The sequence below is a fragment of the Hyla sarda genome, chromosome 1 (assembly GCF_029499605.1).
Source record: "Hyla sarda isolate aHylSar1 chromosome 1, aHylSar1.hap1, whole genome shotgun sequence".
NCBI lineage: Eukaryota > Metazoa > Chordata > Amphibia > Anura > Hylidae > Hyla > Hyla sarda.
Genome location: NC_079189.1, coordinates 17745185 through 17762172, shown reverse-complemented (window position 1 = coordinate 17762172; position 16988 = coordinate 17745185). Strand labels below are relative to the sequence as shown.

Sequence of the window (16988 nt, the reverse complement as noted above, 5' to 3'; positions counted from 1 at the left end):
CCTCAGTCCCTGATACAGGCGATACCTGTTCAGGGACCTGAGGCTCGAGAGCTGGCGGAAGAACCCCGCAACCCTCTTCTTGAATATCTCCCACCACTCTGACTTACTACTACAAAGGTCCAGTAAAGGTACCTGACTCTGAAGAAAATCCTCAAAGGACTGTCTTACCTCCGCTTCCTCCAGGAGGGACGAATTCAGCTTCCAATAACCTTTACCCATCCGGGGGGTCTCTGAAACATTCAAGGAAAAAGAAATCATACAGTGATCGGAGAACTCCACCTCAACCACGGACACTGCGGAAGAGACGGCTTCCTCCTTCAAATAAAACCTGTCTATTCTAGACCTGCAGCTACCTCGATGATAGGTGAAACCCGCGTGGCCTGAGGGGCTCCGGATGTGGGCATCCTCTAGGCGAGCTTCCCTAACTATACTATTGAGAGCTATGCTATCATAAGCCAACCGATCATTGGAGCCTCTCCTATCTTGGGACCTCGTGACAGTATTGAAATCCCCTCCAAAGATCACCTGTCGGCTTGTAAAAAGAAAGGGCTTAATCCTCATAAAGAGATCTTTACGGTCCCACTTGGTTTGTGGGGCGTAGATGTTAATGAGCCGGAGCTCTTGTCCCTTCATGAGGACATCTAAGATCAGGCACCTCCCCATTTCTAACTCAATAACCCGTCTGCATTCAACAGGAGCGGTAAAAAGGACCGCCACCCCACTATACGGCTCAGCCGCAAGAGACCAGTGGGAGGAGCCACGCCTCCACTCTCTCCTGGCTTTTATCAGGGAGGCTAGATCTGACAACCTGGTCTCTTGTAAAAAGAAAATGTCGGCATCAACACGGCCGAGAAAATCAAAGGCTGTGAATCTAGCCGTATCAGACTTTATGCTGGCACAGTTAATAGATGCCAGCGTCAATGGGGTGAGTGCCGCCATCATGGGTGATCGAGTTTGACGACCCTAACACCCTCATTTCTGCTTTTTCTTCACCCCCTCATCCCCAGACGAGGAGGCTTCCTTCTCTTTGGACCGTTTTTTTGATTCTGACAGGTCCATTTTTGAATCCCTATCTCCACCTGGCTCCGGTTTGGCCCCATCCCCTGAGGAAATTGTCCCATCAGGACAGGGCCCAGTTCCCCCTGGAGGCTTCCCCACTTCAGGCACCCCATCTTTGACCCCCTCCTCCAAGGAAGGGGAGGAGATGTCTTCAAGGACAGAGTACCGGTTAGACAGATCAATCAGAGGGGGGGCAGGTAAGCTTCCGCTTGGGACCTGGTCCGTAGCACGGGGACTAGAGGGCTCCGACCTCTTCTTTCCCCTTTTATTGCCCTTCTTTTTTGGCCACTCTTCACCCTCCTCATCCACACTTTCATAGTGGGAGGAATCGGAAAGATCGGCCTTGCTGCCCTCTTCTGTACAGATTCTCCTCATTTCCTCATCCAGCACATTCTCCTCCAGGGCCTCAGCAGTTTCAGGACTAACCTCTGGAGCAGGGTCAGAAGCTACCCCTGCCACATGGGAACTCTCCAGTTCCCTGCTCCTTCTCCGATTAGCCTCCCGCCTCAGCTTGGCGGGACTTTTCCTCTTCACTGACCCTGTTGCACCTTCACCCGCACTCGTGCCCTCCCCAGCTGAAGCAACATTACTGCTGTCTCCAGCCAAGGTGACCGTCGCACGGGCAAAGGCGCTAGGACAACGGCTGAAAGGGTGTCCTAAGACACCACACAGATGACACCGGATCTGCCTACAGGATGCGGCAAGATGACCTACCCCACCGCACAGTGCACAGACCTGCACGGTACAGGCTGCGCTAAAGTGAGTGGGGCTGCCACACCTGTGACAGACCTTGGGCTGCCCCTGGTAGAAAACTTGGATTCTGTCTCTCCCAAGAAAAGCAGCTGATGGGATGTGGGCAACAGTGCTCCCCGAACGCTTCAGTTTGACGGAAAACGTCCAGGCCCCAGACCAGATCCCATGTTCATCATAGTTCTTTTTTGGCATGTCCGTCACATCCCCATATCGGCTGAGCCAGGTCATGATGTCATAGCAAGATAGTGACTCGTTACGTGTCAAAACGGTCACTTTCTTGACCAAATTCTGACGGGATATCGCCTTTACGGCGAAATCCCGCCAGCCGGGCTCGCTTTTCACCACCTCATAGTTCGACCAGAAAAGTTCCAAACCCTCTGGCCGAGCGAAGCTGATGTCAAACTCGGAAGTACCGTAGGGGTGGATCAGGGCAAAGATGTCACTTGCCCTGAATTCCATCCGGAGGAGGAGCTCAACCACCTTTCCCCGAGGCGGACACGCATCTTCGCCCCTCCACACTAAACGGACCACATTCCTACGGCCACTTTCCTGCCCGGATGTCGGGAGGGACCAGACCACCTCCCCATTTTGTTCTCGGAAGGCGCCTAAGCCGTGTCTTTCTATCCAAAAAGACAGGTCAACCTCACCCCTCCCCTCTACCTGGATCGACCTGTCTCCCCTACGTAGAGCCTCCAGGAGGCGCTGTTGCAAGTGACCCCCAGAGCCAGATGGAGATGGGGATCCCCCGGCAGTGACGCTGGCATAGCTTCTGGGAGAAGCAGCCACTACCGGGGGGGCAGTCGAACCAGAAACCAAACCAGGACCATTATTCTTGACAGAAACATCAGCCATAACACCTCTCTGTGCCATTCCACTACCGCTCCTCACCTGCATTTCACTAGCACCCCTCTCTTTCACTCCACTTGCACCCCTCTCTTGCACCCCACTTGCGCCCCTCTCTTGCACCCCACTTGCACCCCTCTCTTGCACCCCACTTGCACCCCTCTCTTGCACTCCACTTGCACCCCTCTCTTGTACCCCACTTGCACCCCTCTCTTGCACTCCACTTGCACCCCTCTCTTGCACCCCACTTGCACCCCTCTCTTGCACCCCACTTGCACCCCTCACTAGTACTCCACTTGCACCCCTCTCTTGCACTCCACAAGTTCCCCCCTCATCCACACTGCTACCACAACTCCTCCCATGCACACCACCATCATTCACATTTTGCACATTACCATTTTTGCTCTCACTTTCACTCTTGCCTACACTCTCCCTTGGTGTGTTACAGACTGGGCTGGCTGGGTCTTTTGCATGTTTAATAGCTGCCGGTTTCAGAATTGGCGCTGCATAGTTCTTTCTTCCCATATCTTGGGGTGCAGACACACGCTCCGCATCTGACATAGGTGGCCGCACCCCCTCGCAAAATGACTGTCCCTCCGGACTCACTCCCGCTACGCCTGCTACAGCCGACGCACAGGGAACCTCCCCTTTTACAGCGGAGTGCCCCCTGGCGCTAGAACCGGTACCAACCGCGTCACCTAGGGGACCGCCCCCTGAACCATCAAGGTCCGGTGCCCGGACACTCCCCCCCCTCACAGGAGAGTGCCCTGCAGCGCCTGGACCTGTACCGCCCACTTCAACCGAACGGGTGAATCTGCCGCCATTTTCTGGTGACTGGACACCCTCCCCCCTCACAGGAGGGTGCCCTTTTTTTTCTATAGCACCCACGGCCATTTTGGGTGCACTACTGTATCCCCCATGCTGGCCCCGCTCCACTACAGAAACGGGGTCTGGCAGGTTGGGGGACCCAGCACCCTGAACCGACTTTTCAGCCGACTCAGACTGCTGGAAAGGAGAAAAGACAAACTTCACTTGTCCCTCAGTTTTCTTTCTTTTCTTGCCCTTTTTTTTTATTCTTCCTCTTCTCTTCTGGGCCCAAATCGTCTCCAAAAGAAAAATTTTCTAGACGGGTGGGTGACTCCTGCATTACAATCGCCCGCAGGAGACCCCCGTCTGCCAAGCCGCTGCCTTCACCGCAGTCACTGCCATCATCATCCTCACTGGAGAGAGGTAAGGCCACCTGAGCCGGGTTTATATAGTCTGCACTCAGGGTAAGTGGGGGGTCAGGGGTAGCAATGGTGGCACATACCGAAACAGTGTCCATATCCCCCTCACTCACATTGCCCTCCTCACCTCCATCACCTTCCTCCATCTCCTCCTCCTCACTGCGACAATCCTCATCTTGCAGACTTTCACAACCTCTGGAGGCCCTCATGCTGGAGAACCTCTCCTCATGAATTAGCTTCTCACCAAGAAACCCAGCACCCTCCACAATGTCCGATCTCCTCCTCACAAGCTCCTCCACCTCTTTCCTCAGAGACCTCACCTTGGTGTTGAATGCTGATCTCTTGGCCTTAGGTGCCTGATCCGCTTGATAGATGGCAAACTTTAGATCTTCTCTAAGGCCACGGAGCTGCTTTCCAAGCTGTTCATATTCAGCCATCTTCGCATGGATTCTCGATCCAAAAGTTTCCAGGGATTCTCTGTTCCCCTTTACCCCCCATTGCTGGGGTTGTGAGGGTCCAGAGACAGCTGCCTTCACTGCACTCCTCTGCCTGGAAGAGCTTCTTTTCCTTGCAGGGCTTTTGCTGGAGGCTTTGCAGCTCCCAGCTGAGGACGGGGGAGGGGACACCACATTACTGTGAGCCCTGGTTGTTCTCCTAATTCCGTCCGTATTGTTGGCCGTGGCATTTTCCTTGGCACCCCCCTGCCGGCCGGGTACGGGGAGTGCAAGATGAAGCTCCAGATCCCCTGGGCTCCATAGCAGGAAACCTACCCAGGTGTATGCCACACACCTGGGGAGGGGCGGAAGGAAATCACTGCTTCTGTGGAAGTCTCAGGAGCTCAGCAGAACACAACCTCTCTCCAGAGCTGTACTCACTATTCTGCTGGTGAGATCACTGTGTACATACATTACATTACTTATCCTGTACTGATCCTGAGTTATATCCTGTATTATACTCCAGAGCTGTACTCACTATTCTGCTGGTGAGATCACTGTGTACATACATTACATTACTTATCCTGTACTGATCCTGAGTTATATCCTGTATTATACTCCAGAGCTGCACTCACTATTCTGCTGGTGAGGTCACTGTGTACATACATTACATTACTTATCCTGTACTGATCCTGTGTTATATCCTGTATTATACTCCAGAGCTGTACTCACTATTCTGCTGGTGAGGTCACTGTGTACATACATTACATTACTTATCCTGTACTGATCCTGAGTTATATCCTGTATTATACTCCAGATCTGTACTCACTATTCTGCTGGTGGAGTCACTGTGTACACACATAACATTACTTATCCTGTACTGATCCTGAGTTATATCCTGTATTATACTCCAGATCTTTACTCACTGTTCTGCTGGTGGGGTCACTGTGTACATACATTACATTACTTATCCTGTACTGATCCTGAGTTATATCCTGTATTATACTCCAGAGCTGCACTCACTATTCTGCTGGTGGAGTCACTGTGTACATACATTACATTACTTATCCTGTACTGATCCTGAGTTTTTCCTGTATTATACTCCAGAGCTGCACTCACTATTCTGCTGGTGGACAGCCACATGACACATCCTTTACAGATTAACCTCATTCCTATGGGGCAGTTAGTTTTATATTACATCACATGGTGGAAAGAATCCACTTCTTAAAATGCACCAGAGCAAGATATGTACAGACAGTGAACATGCAGGGAATGCTGGGAGATTTTAGCTCTGAAGTCTACAGAGTTGTGAATGGAGCTCTGGAGTATAATGAATGTTAATTCTCATAATCAGTGGGATAAGATAAGATACATTGATGACATTTTTTACTGATTCTCCTCAGGTTCGGGTTCGGGTAATTGAGGGGAGGCAGCTACTCGGGGTCAACATCAAACCTGTTGTGAAGGTGACGGTCGCTGGTCAGACCAAAAGAACGCGGATACGGAAGGGGAACAGTCCATACTTTGATGAGGTAATATCTGTGGGCGGGGTCATCTGTAGGAGGGCACTGTTGTGATAGGTGGGGGTCATCTGTGGGAGGGAACTGTTGTGCTGGGTGGGGTCATCTGTGGACTGGGTCATTTGTGGGAGGGAACTGTTGTGCTGGGTGGAGTTATCTTTGGATGGGCACTGTTGCGCTAGGTGGGATCATCTGTGGGCGGAGTCATCTGTGGGAGGGAACTGTTGTGCTGGGCGGAGTCATCTGTGGGCAGGCACTGTTCTGGGTGGAATCATCTGTGGGCAGGCACTGTTGTTCTGGGCGGAGTCATCTGTGGGCAGGCACTGTTGTACTGGGCGGAGTCATCTGTGGGCAGGCACTGTTGTTCTGGGTGGAATCATCTGTGGGCAGGCACTGTTGTTCTTGGCGGGGTCATCTGTGGGCAGGCACTGTTGTACTGGGCGGAGTCATCTGTGGGCAGGCACTGTTGTGCTGAGTGGAGTCATCTGTGGGCAGGCACTGTTGTTCTGGGCGGAGTCATCTGTGGTCAGGCACTGTTGTGCTGAGTGGAGTCATCTGTGGGCAGGCACTGTTGTGCTGGACGGAGTCATCTGTGGGCAGGCACTGTTGTTCTGGGCGGAGTCATCTGTGGGCAGGCACTGTTGTGCTGGGCGGAGTAATATGTGGGCAGGCACTGTTGTGCTGGGCGGAGTCATCTGTGGGCAGGCACTGTTGTTCTGGGCGGAGTCATCTGTGGGCAGGCACTGTTGTGCTGGGCGGAGTCATCTGTGGGCGGGGTCATCTGTGGGAGGGTACTTTTGTGCTGGGTGGGGTCATCTGTGGGCGGGGTCATCTGTGGGAGGGAACTGTTGTGCTGGGTGGGGTCATCTGTGGGCAGGCACTGTTGTTCTGGGTAGAATCATCTGTGGGCAGGCACTGTTGTTCTGGGCGGGGTCATCTGTGGGCAGGCACTGTTGTACTGGGCGGAGTCATCTGTGGGCAGGCACTGTTGTTCTGGGTGGAATCATCTGTGGGCAGGCACTGTTGTTCTGGCCGGGGTCATCTGTGGGCAGGCACTGTTGTACTGGGCGGAGTCATCTGTGGGCAGGCACTGTTGTGCTGCGCGGAGTCATCTGTGGGCAGGCACTGTTGTGCTGGGCGGAGTCATCTGTGTGCAGGCACTGTTGTGCTGGGCGGAGTCATCTGTGGGCAGGCACTGTTGTGCTGGGCGGAGTCATCTGTGGGCAGGCACTGTTGTGCTGGGCGGAGTCATCTGTGGGCAGGCACTGTTGTGCTGGGCGGAGTCATCTGTGGGCAGGCACTGTTGTGCTGGGCGGAGTCATGAGTCACATGTATTATATTGTTGCTTTTTCTGTTACTTTTTACATTGTAGACACTTTTCTTCAACTTTTTTGAGTCCCCGGCCGAGCTCTTCGATGAACCGATGTTCCTGACAGTGAGTGATGAAGAATTCGGGAATGATTCCATTGGGGATCGGGCTGGGACAATCTCACATCACTTTCATTTTCTGCTACAGCTGCTGCAGAACCTCATCCAACACCTTAGCTGCTGCAGAACCTTATCATACACACCTAATCTGCTGCAGAACCTCATCATACACACCTCAGCTGCTGCAGAATTTCATCATATACAGTGCAGCTTCTGCAGAACCTCATCCCACACCTCAGCTGCTGCAGAATCTTATCATGCACCCCTCAGCTGCTGCAGAATTTTATTATAGATACCTTAGCTTCTGCAGCACCTCATAATACACTCCTCATTTGCTGCAGAACTTCATCATACACCTCAGCTGCTGCAGAATCTTATCATGCACCCCTCAGCTGCTGCAGAATCTTATCATGCACCCCTCAGCTGCTGCAGAATCTTATCATACATACCTTAGCTTCTGCAGAATCTTATCATGCACCCCTCAGCTGCTGCAGAATCTTATCATAGATACCTTAGCTTCTGCAGCACCTCATAATACACTCCTCATTTGCTGCAGAATCTTATCATAGATACCTTAGCTTCTGCAGCACCTCATAATACACTCCTCATTTGCTGCAGAACGTCATCATACACCTCAGCTGCTGCAGAAGCACGTCACACACCTCAGCTGCTGCAGAACCTCATTGTACATCTCAGCTACTGCAGAACCTCCTCATACACACTGCAACTTGTACAGAACATCATCATACACATCTCAGCTACTGTAGAACCTCATCATACACCTCAGCTGTTGCAGAACATTGTAATAAACTCCTCAGCTGCTGCAAAACGTCATAAAACCAACCTTAGCTGCTGCAGAATTCATAATACACATCTCGCCTTCTGCAGACTATTGTAATACTCTCCTCAGCAGCTACAGAACATAACTATGCACACCTCAGCTGCTGCATAACCTCATAATACACACCTTACCTTCTGCAGACCATTGTAATACACTCCTCAGCTGCTGCAGAACGTCATAATATAAACCTTAGCTGATGAAAAAATCACATCACACACCTCACCTTCTGCAGTACCTCATCACACACACCTCAGCTGCTGCATAACATCATCATATACATCTCAGCTGCTGCATAACATCATCACACACACCTCAGCTGCTGCAAAATGTCATCATACACACCTCAGCTGCTGCATAACATCATCATACACACCTCGCATTCTACAGACTTTTATCAAACACCCCTCAGCTGCTGCAGAACTTCATCATACACACCTCAGCTGCTACAATACTTAATCATACGCACCTTAGCTCCTGCAGAACATCTTTATAACCACTTAATCTGCTGCAGAGCCTTATCATACATACCACATATAAGGTTCTATAGTTTATGTGATTATACTCTTACCACATGATCCCCCTTCTCTTACTGTCTGTATCTTGTACAACTCCTTATTTTACAGGTCGTAGACTCCCGATCCCATAGAACCAGTTCTGTTATTGGAGAATTCCGGGTAGGTTCTTTGCATTTCGTATTGTCTTGTCATTTGTAATTTGTATCTCGTTGTGCTAAGATTATTCTTATTTCTCTATGTGTTATCTAAATTGCTTTACGTCTGTTGTTGTGTTCCCAAAACAGATGGATGTTGGGATGATTTATGGAGAACCAAGTACGTGCCAATGAGAAATGTTTCCTACTTGAGCTAAGTAATGTACAAGACGACCCTACGTGACAATTAAAGACAAACACAAACTATAAACTCATAACACAGAAAGTTTTACTGCTCATATCCTTATTGAGCACATTGAGTAAATGTTCACAGTGCAGGGAGAAAAAGTATGTGAACTTTTTGTGGAATACTGGAATTTCTGCTAATAAAATAAGGTCAGAAGTAAAAATTGTACACACACCCAATGTAACTAAACTGATAACACACGGGTTGTTGTACCTTTCTTGTCTTTTATTAAGTACATTGAGTAAACATCCACAGTGCAGGGAGAAAAAGTATGTGAACTCTTGAATTGAATAACCTGTAGCTCCGCCACGCCCCCTCCCATAGACTTGCATTGAGGGGGCGTGCCCATAACATCACGAGCGGGGTGTGACCGTGAAGTTTCGAGCCTCCGCCCGGCATCGCCACTTATCCAGGGATCCGAGTCACTTGTGGCAACAGACCTACGGGTAACAAAGGCGGGCCACTCCTCCATTCATTGTCTTTGGAAGCTTCCAGAGATAGCTGAACAGGGATGTAGCTATAGGAGGTGCAGAGGTAGCAGCCGCATCTGGGGCCTGGGGCCTAAGGGGACCCCAAAGCACATCTGTATTATAATTGGCACATGGGGCCCTTTTGCAGATTTTGCATCGGGGCCCAGAAGCTACAAGTTACGCCTCAGTAGCTGAATGCAGTGTTATAGGCTGGATACCCCTTTAACCTGTCCATACAAGCATGGGGTCTACATCAGAGTCCTAACATGGGCCCCGTCCTTGCTGTATGGAGCCACTTCTGTGGACTGTTCATAGATGAGATAGCATCACCCCTTCGTGTTGGATATAGGAACAGCACCTTAGATGACATCATTTAAATGACAACTTTTTATGAAAAATATGTGGCGATCAATATGGCTTCCATTAAAAGAGGTGTCTCCCAGGTTTGTCAGACTAAATAAAATCTATCCAGGTATGTTGTATGTACACTGTTCACACATCACTTTATAGTTGGTCAGATTTTGCCGGTCTGGGCCTAAAATAAAAAAAAATAAAAATGGTGGCAACCCCTGTAGTGGCCAATAGTGATACTGGTGGTTCACAGACTGAACGGGAAACCTGCCCGGTCCACTGTTCACACATTACTAAATAACTGTACTACAGACTTGTTTCCCGGCCTAAGAGAACTTGTTGACAACCCCCCTGGTGACTTATAGTGGTCAAACAAGTTTTTACCCATTATTGGGGCAAAACGTCTAGAAATCAGAAGAGAAGTGTCATGTGACCCGACTCTCATGCTTCCTTTTCAGAACACGCCTTCTTGAGAAAGTGGCTGCTTCTCTCCGACTCTGAGGATTTCACAGCTGGGGCAAAAGGCTATTTAAAGGTCAGCATGTTTGCCATGGGCCCCGGTGATGAATGCCCGGTGAGTAAGTCTTTACTTTATTCCTAATAACAGATGATAAGTCAACCTGCTGTCCCTGATACTAATCCCGCCTAGTATCGCCACCCATCCGTGGACTTAAAAAACTAAGGATAAAGAGTGACTGTTAATTAGCATATCTAAAATAGATAAAAAAAAAGAGGTCCTCACAGTGTCAAATCGAACATAGATGCACCAGAAGGGTCACAGTTAATTATCACAGATAGAATATAGTTAAATAAAGCAGTATAACACCTCACCGATTCAAATATTTCCAACAGTTGTATCCCTAATAAGAAAAAATTCCCAGCGTGTTTCCTACCTAAAATGGTAGGCTTCATCAGGGTACAAAAGATAGGCTCTACTGAATAATACACCATGGTGACACCATTCATCTGTCCTCCATGGATGACCCCATCTCATCCCATGCACATGTTTTTTCTCTTGTACTGTTACATTATTCCATGGTATCTTATTTGAGTTAATATATTCTCTAGATCCTGTCTTTTGTCCCCTGATGAACTCTGCCATTATAAGGGGGAAACACGTTGCAATAGGTGTCTTGACGATGGAATTTTTTTGTTTGGGCCACAGTAAGGGGTAATATTGAAATAATTGAGCTGTTATACCCCTATTATTCAACTACGTGGTATCTGTAATAAAGAACTGTGACTCTCTTGCTGTGTTTACATTTGATTTGGCCAAATTTGCTTTATTCTGAGGACTTTTTGGTTGATGTATTTTAGATATGCTTCTGGGAGTTTGCATTTATACTGGTAATGTGGGGTGTCATTAGTTGTACAAGAGGACAATTTAAAGGGTTACTCTGTTGCTCCAGCATTCTGAACATTTTTGTCAGCCAGAGGCCCCGATCGTGACGTCACGCCCACGCCCTAAACTTTTTAGTTTCTCCTTTGTCCCGTGGAATTCACGACTTGGTCTTTGTCTGTAGATGGAAAAGAAGGAATCTATGGAGGATAAAGAAGATATAGAAGGGAACCTGCTGCGTCCTGCCGGAGTGGCGCTCCGTGGGGCTCACCTGACGCTCAGAGTCTACCGCGCAGAAGATCTGCCACAGAGTAAGTAGTGGCAGAAACATTAGAAGAGCCATCTTGACTTTTCTACAGACATAATAGAAGTAAAAAGCGATGAGAACCATGCTATTGTCCCTAGCACCAGATAGCTATAAATATATATATATATATATATATATATATATATATATATGCATAGTGGCAAGATTTTTTGCCAAGTAGCGTTTTTCATGCCAAAATTAAGATTATTTTCTGGGCAACAATCATGGATGGTCTACATACAGGAAAGGCCATCACCAGCTGATATAATGGGGCCGAAACCCAGCACCTCCACCGATCAGCTGATCACAGCAGTGTTGCTGGAAATAAACAGTGTGCAGTAGTTGGAAGCCTCAGCTTGTAGTAGTGGTGCCGGGTTACTACAGTGCAGCTCCCATACACTTCAATAGGAGGCCCGTGCTACGACTACAAATAATGTACACAGCCGAGGCTTCCAGGATCCCTACTGGTCAGCTATTGATGGCCCTCCTCGAATAGTGAAGGTAGACGGGCAGATCATCTGCCTTTTGGGATGCTACTGGATATTTTATTGTGTTATAACTGGACTCATGGCTTCAAGCCTCCATTTTTCGGGGGACTCTCCAACTGGAGTCTCCCATCTCTTTGGTACCAGAGTGTTCACTAGATGAATATCTATGAATCCATTCACTATCCCAAACCATCAGAGATAATACCATAACTTCCTTTCCACCTTAAAGGAGTGCTCCACTGCCCCAGTGTCCGGAACATTTATTCAGAACGCTGGGTGCGGGGGTTGTGATGTCACGGCCACGCCCCTTGTGATGTCACACCCCCTCAATGCAAGTCTATGGGAGGGGGCGTGATGTCCATCACGCCCCCTCCCATAGACTTGCATTGAGGGGGCATGGTGTGACGTCACGACCCCCGCAGCCTGTACCCAGCATTAAGAACTAAATGTTTCGGACACTGGGCCAGTGGAGTATCCACTTTAACCAAGTGTTGACCTCTAAACCATTCAAACCACCATGGATATTTTTATCCCTTCCATCCAGAGGTAATCAGTATTAAATGTACGGGATCAGGAAAACATGGCTGCTTTCTTCTTCTAAAAAACAAAAACAAAAAAAACAGCGCCCCTATGTCCACAGGTTATGTGTGGTATTGTAGTTTAGGCCCATTTACTTTAACAGAGCTCAGTTGCTGTACCAGACACAACATAGATAGATGTTCCTCTCTTTCTGGAAGATGGCAGCCATATTTGACTGATTCTGTACAACGTGGGGGAGATTTATCAAAACCTGTCCAGAAGAAAAGTTGCTGAGTTGCCCATAGCAACCAATCAGATTGCTTCTTTCATTTTTGAAAAGGCCTCTGAAAAATGAAAGAAGTCATCTGATTGGTTGCTATGGGCAACTCGGCAACTTTATCTCTTTACCACAACCTAACCCCTAAACCATCCTAAGTAAAAAAAAAGTGAAAGTTTCACCGTGTCATCCCAGCACAGCAATGTAACCCCAACCTTACCCTTTCCTTTACTTTCCATGAATTGTGATCGACTCTTTGTTCCCATCAGTGGACGACGCGATTTTAGACAACGTCAAGCAGATCTTCGGGATGGACAGTAACAAGAAAAACCTAGTGGATCCTTTCGTAGAAGTCAGTTTTGCAGGGAAGACAGTAAGTTACCTGTATCTAAGACGGATTATGTCCGATTGTATTAGAATATCAAAAAAACATGGAGGGACATCACCCATGGGCACTCAGGGCACCGAGGTTATATATTTCTCTCTATACTCTATAAGAACAAGGTGATACCTCCAGTAAAGTTTTTTTTTTTTTTTTTTTTCAGGCTAATAAAAAGATGTAGTAAATGTAACAGAACATGTTGGCCCAGATTTACCAACCTGTCTGCGGGCAAAAACTGTTTTTTTTTTTTTTCACTTTACCCATGAGCACTCAGGACAGTAAGATTTATAGTTCTCTCTATACTCTGTAAGACCAAGGTGATACCTCCATTAAAGTTTTTATTCTGGTCCAACTTTTAAAAAGTTATGGTAAATGTAACAGAAATTTTAGCCCAGATTTATCAACCTGTCTAAGATCAACAAAGGAGGAAGCTTTTGGCTTCATATCCCATCCTCACATATTGTTGTCATATCCCAACCCCATATCCCGTCCTCATATCTCAACCTCATATCCTCTCCTCATATCCCAACCTCATTTCCCGAACTCATATCCTGTCCTCATATACCTTCCTTGTATCCCGTCCTCCTATCCCGACCTCCTATCCTGACCTCCTATCCCGTCCTCCTATCCCGACCTCCTATCCCGACCTCCTATCCCAACCTCCTATCCCGTCCTCCTATCCCGTCCTCCTATCCCGTCCTCCTATCCCGACCTCCTATCTCGGCCTCCTATCCCTTCCTCCTATCCCTTCCTCCTATCCCTTCTTCCTATCCCGACCTCCTATCCCTTCCTCCTATCCCGACCTCCTATCCCGACCTCCTATCCCGACCTCCTATCCCGACCTCCTATCCCGACCTCCTATCCCTTCCTCCTATCCCGTCCTCCTATCCCATCCTCCTATCCCGACCTCCTATCTCGTCCTCCTATCTCGACCTCATATCCTGTCCTCATATCCCAACCTCATTTCCCGAACTCATATCCTGTCCTCATATCCCTTCCTCGTATCCCGACTTCCTATCCCAACCTCCTATCCCGTCCTCCTATCCCTTCCTCCTATCCCGACCTCCTATCTCGTCCTCTTATCCCTTCCTCCTATCCCGACCTCCTATCTCGTCCTCTTATCCCGTCCTCTTATCCCGACCTCCTATCCCGTCCTCCTATCCCTTCCTCCTATCTCGTCCTCCTATCTCGACCTCATATCCCGTCCTCCTATCCCGACCTCCTATCTCAACCTCCTATTCCGACCTCCTATCTCGTCCTCCTATCTCGACCTCCTATGCTGTCCTCCTATCCCTTCCTCATATCTCAACCTCATATCCTGTCCTCATATCCCAACCTCATATCCCGTCCTCATATCTCGTCCTCCTATCCCGTCCTCATATCCCTTCCTCATATCCCGTCCTCGTATCCCTTCCTCGTATCCCTTCCTCATATCCTGTCCTCGTATCCTGTCCTCATATCCCGTCCTCATATCCCGTCCTTATGTCCCATCCTCATATCCTGTCCTCTACATACATTTCCCATAGATTTGCATGGGACTTTAAACAAAAACCCCGACCCTCACAAATGGGGGTAGTTAAGGGTTAAATGAACTATCCTATATTTTAAGTGGACATATAAGTAACATGTGACCAAGTATTATCGAAATATCTCCAGCCGTTTGGAAGTTATGCAGTAACATATATTTCCCATAGACTTGTATGGGACTTTAAACAAAAAAACCTTTTTAACCCCCTTAGGGGTTGAATTTCGAAAAATCCTTTCTTATTCCTCGTCTACGTCTTAAAAAACAACACCGGTGAAAAAAAAATTCAGCTTTCTAGGTCCAAGGGCTTAGGCCGGACGTTGATGAGTGAGTGAGTCAGGTCTTCTCTTTTTATATATATATAGATATAACAGAACATTTTGGCCCAGATTCTACAACCAGATTTTCCACATCACCCATGAGCACTCAGGACACTAAGATTCCTAGTTCTCTCCATACTCTGTAAGAACAAGGTGTCATGGCATCAGACCTGGGGCATCAGAACAGATGGCCCGGCTGCTGTGCTATAACCTGTGAATCTGTTCCTGGGAAAGCTGGGTGACAACCGACATGACTGCCATTACAGCTCACACTTAGCTTATTTTTAGGCATGGGAATGAGAAAACTAGTAAGATATATTAGACATGAGCGAACTTATAGTAAATTCGATTCATCACGAACTTCTCGGCTCGGCAGTTGATGACTTATCCTGCATAAATTAGTTCAGCTTTCCGGTGCTCCGGTGGGCTGGAAAAGGTGGATACAGTCCTAGGAAAGAGTCTACTAGGACTGTATCCACCTTTTCCAGCCCACCGGAGCACCGGAAAGCTGAACTAATTTATGCAGGAAAAAAGTAATCAACTGCCGAGCCGAGAAGTTCGTGACGAATCGAATTTACTGTAAGTTCGCTCATCTCTAAGATATATCATATACCCAGCCACAATTACCATTCAGGAAGCTCCAAAAACTAAAAGGTCCTTTAGTATAGATCGGTGTTTCCCAACTAATGTGCCTCCAGCTGTTGCCAAACTACAACTCCCAGCATGCTCCCAGCATGCTGCCAGCGGCTGTCCGGGCATGCTGGGCATTGTACTTTTGCTAGAGCTAGAACCACACTGGTTAGGAAACACTGGTATAGACGTTGATGTCTTCTGTGAGTCCAACTTGGTGAGTTCACTTATTTACACGACTGTAATAACACTTCTTGCCTCCAGGTGGTGCTACTGCTCCATGCATATCTATAGGTATAAACTACAACCACATACAACATCGCTGGCTTTATTATCTATATCAGTGGTCTTCAACCTGCGGACCGCCAGATGTTGCAAAACTACAACTCCCAGCATGCCCGGACAGCCGTTGGCTGTCCGGGCATGCTGGGAGTTGTAGTTTTGCAACATCTGGCGGTCCGCAGGTTGAAGACCACTGATCTATATATTCTCTATATCCTTCTAAGGATCTTACATTTGTTCTATAAATTGGTTTATATTATAGAGAAATTGAATCAGTATATAAAGCTATAGCCCCCGTGTATCCATATATACATCTAGAAGGGACGTATTTCTTTAGGGTTCCTGTATTGGGGTTAGGGATGTGACAAAAACCTTGACCTCGATATACAGTATAAGGGTAATCCAGGAATAGAAAAGACTGAGCAGCGCCACCCTTGTCCTCAGAGTCTGTGTGGTATTACAACTTGGCTCCATTCACTTCAATGGAACTGAGCTGCAATACCGCACACAACCTAAAGGACAAGGGTGGCGCTGTTTTTGGGAAAAGAAAACAAAAAACTGCAGAGTTGTCATATTTCCTCTCCCAGATTTTCCCTCTTTCCTTATATAAGCAATAGTGACCCCCTATAGATATATCCTTCAGTCAGCCCCTTTTCTCTGTAGCCCCATATCTGCTTCTGGGAAAGATGGGTGACAACTTTACTGCTGGTGTCATTGTTGGGAACACTAGATATATTGTGTAACCAGAGTGACCTGTCTGAAATTTTGTAATGTATATACAGAATGAGATAGTAACTGTATGCTCTGCTATACAATGTAACTAGAGATGAGCGAATTTACAGAAAATTTGATTCGTCACGAACTTCTCGGCTCGGCAGTTGATGACTTATCCTGCATAAATTAGTTCAGCTTTCAGGTGCTCCGGTGGGCTGGAAAAGGTGGATACAGTCCTAGGAGACTCTTTCCTAGGAATGTATCCACCTTTTCCAGCCCACCGGAGCACCGGAAAGCTGAACTAATTTACGCAGGAAAAGTCATCAACTGCCGAGCCGAGAAGTTCGTGACGAATCGAATTTACTGTAAGTTCGCTCATCTCTA

At 47.9% G+C, this 16988-nt stretch overlaps 1 protein-coding gene across 3 annotated transcripts in view; it reads left to right on the top strand.

Annotated features, from left to right (window-relative positions):
* DYSF (dysferlin) overlaps positions 1 to 16988 on the top strand; it is a 438078-nt gene that overhangs the window by 170229 nt on the left and 250861 nt on the right. For all 3 annotated transcript variants that reach the window (XM_056552799.1, XM_056552788.1, XM_056552789.1), the window contains exons 7-13: positions 5719 to 5847; positions 7208 to 7270; positions 8728 to 8778; positions 8904 to 8934; positions 10280 to 10395; positions 11345 to 11471; positions 13021 to 13124. In XM_056552799.1, the coding sequence (XP_056408774.1) occupies positions 5719 to 5847; positions 7208 to 7270; positions 8728 to 8778; positions 8904 to 8934; positions 10280 to 10395; positions 11345 to 11471; positions 13021 to 13124 (621 nt within the window). The remainder of the gene's footprint in view (positions 1 to 5718; positions 5848 to 7207; positions 7271 to 8727; positions 8779 to 8903; positions 8935 to 10279; positions 10396 to 11344; positions 11472 to 13020; positions 13125 to 16988) is intronic.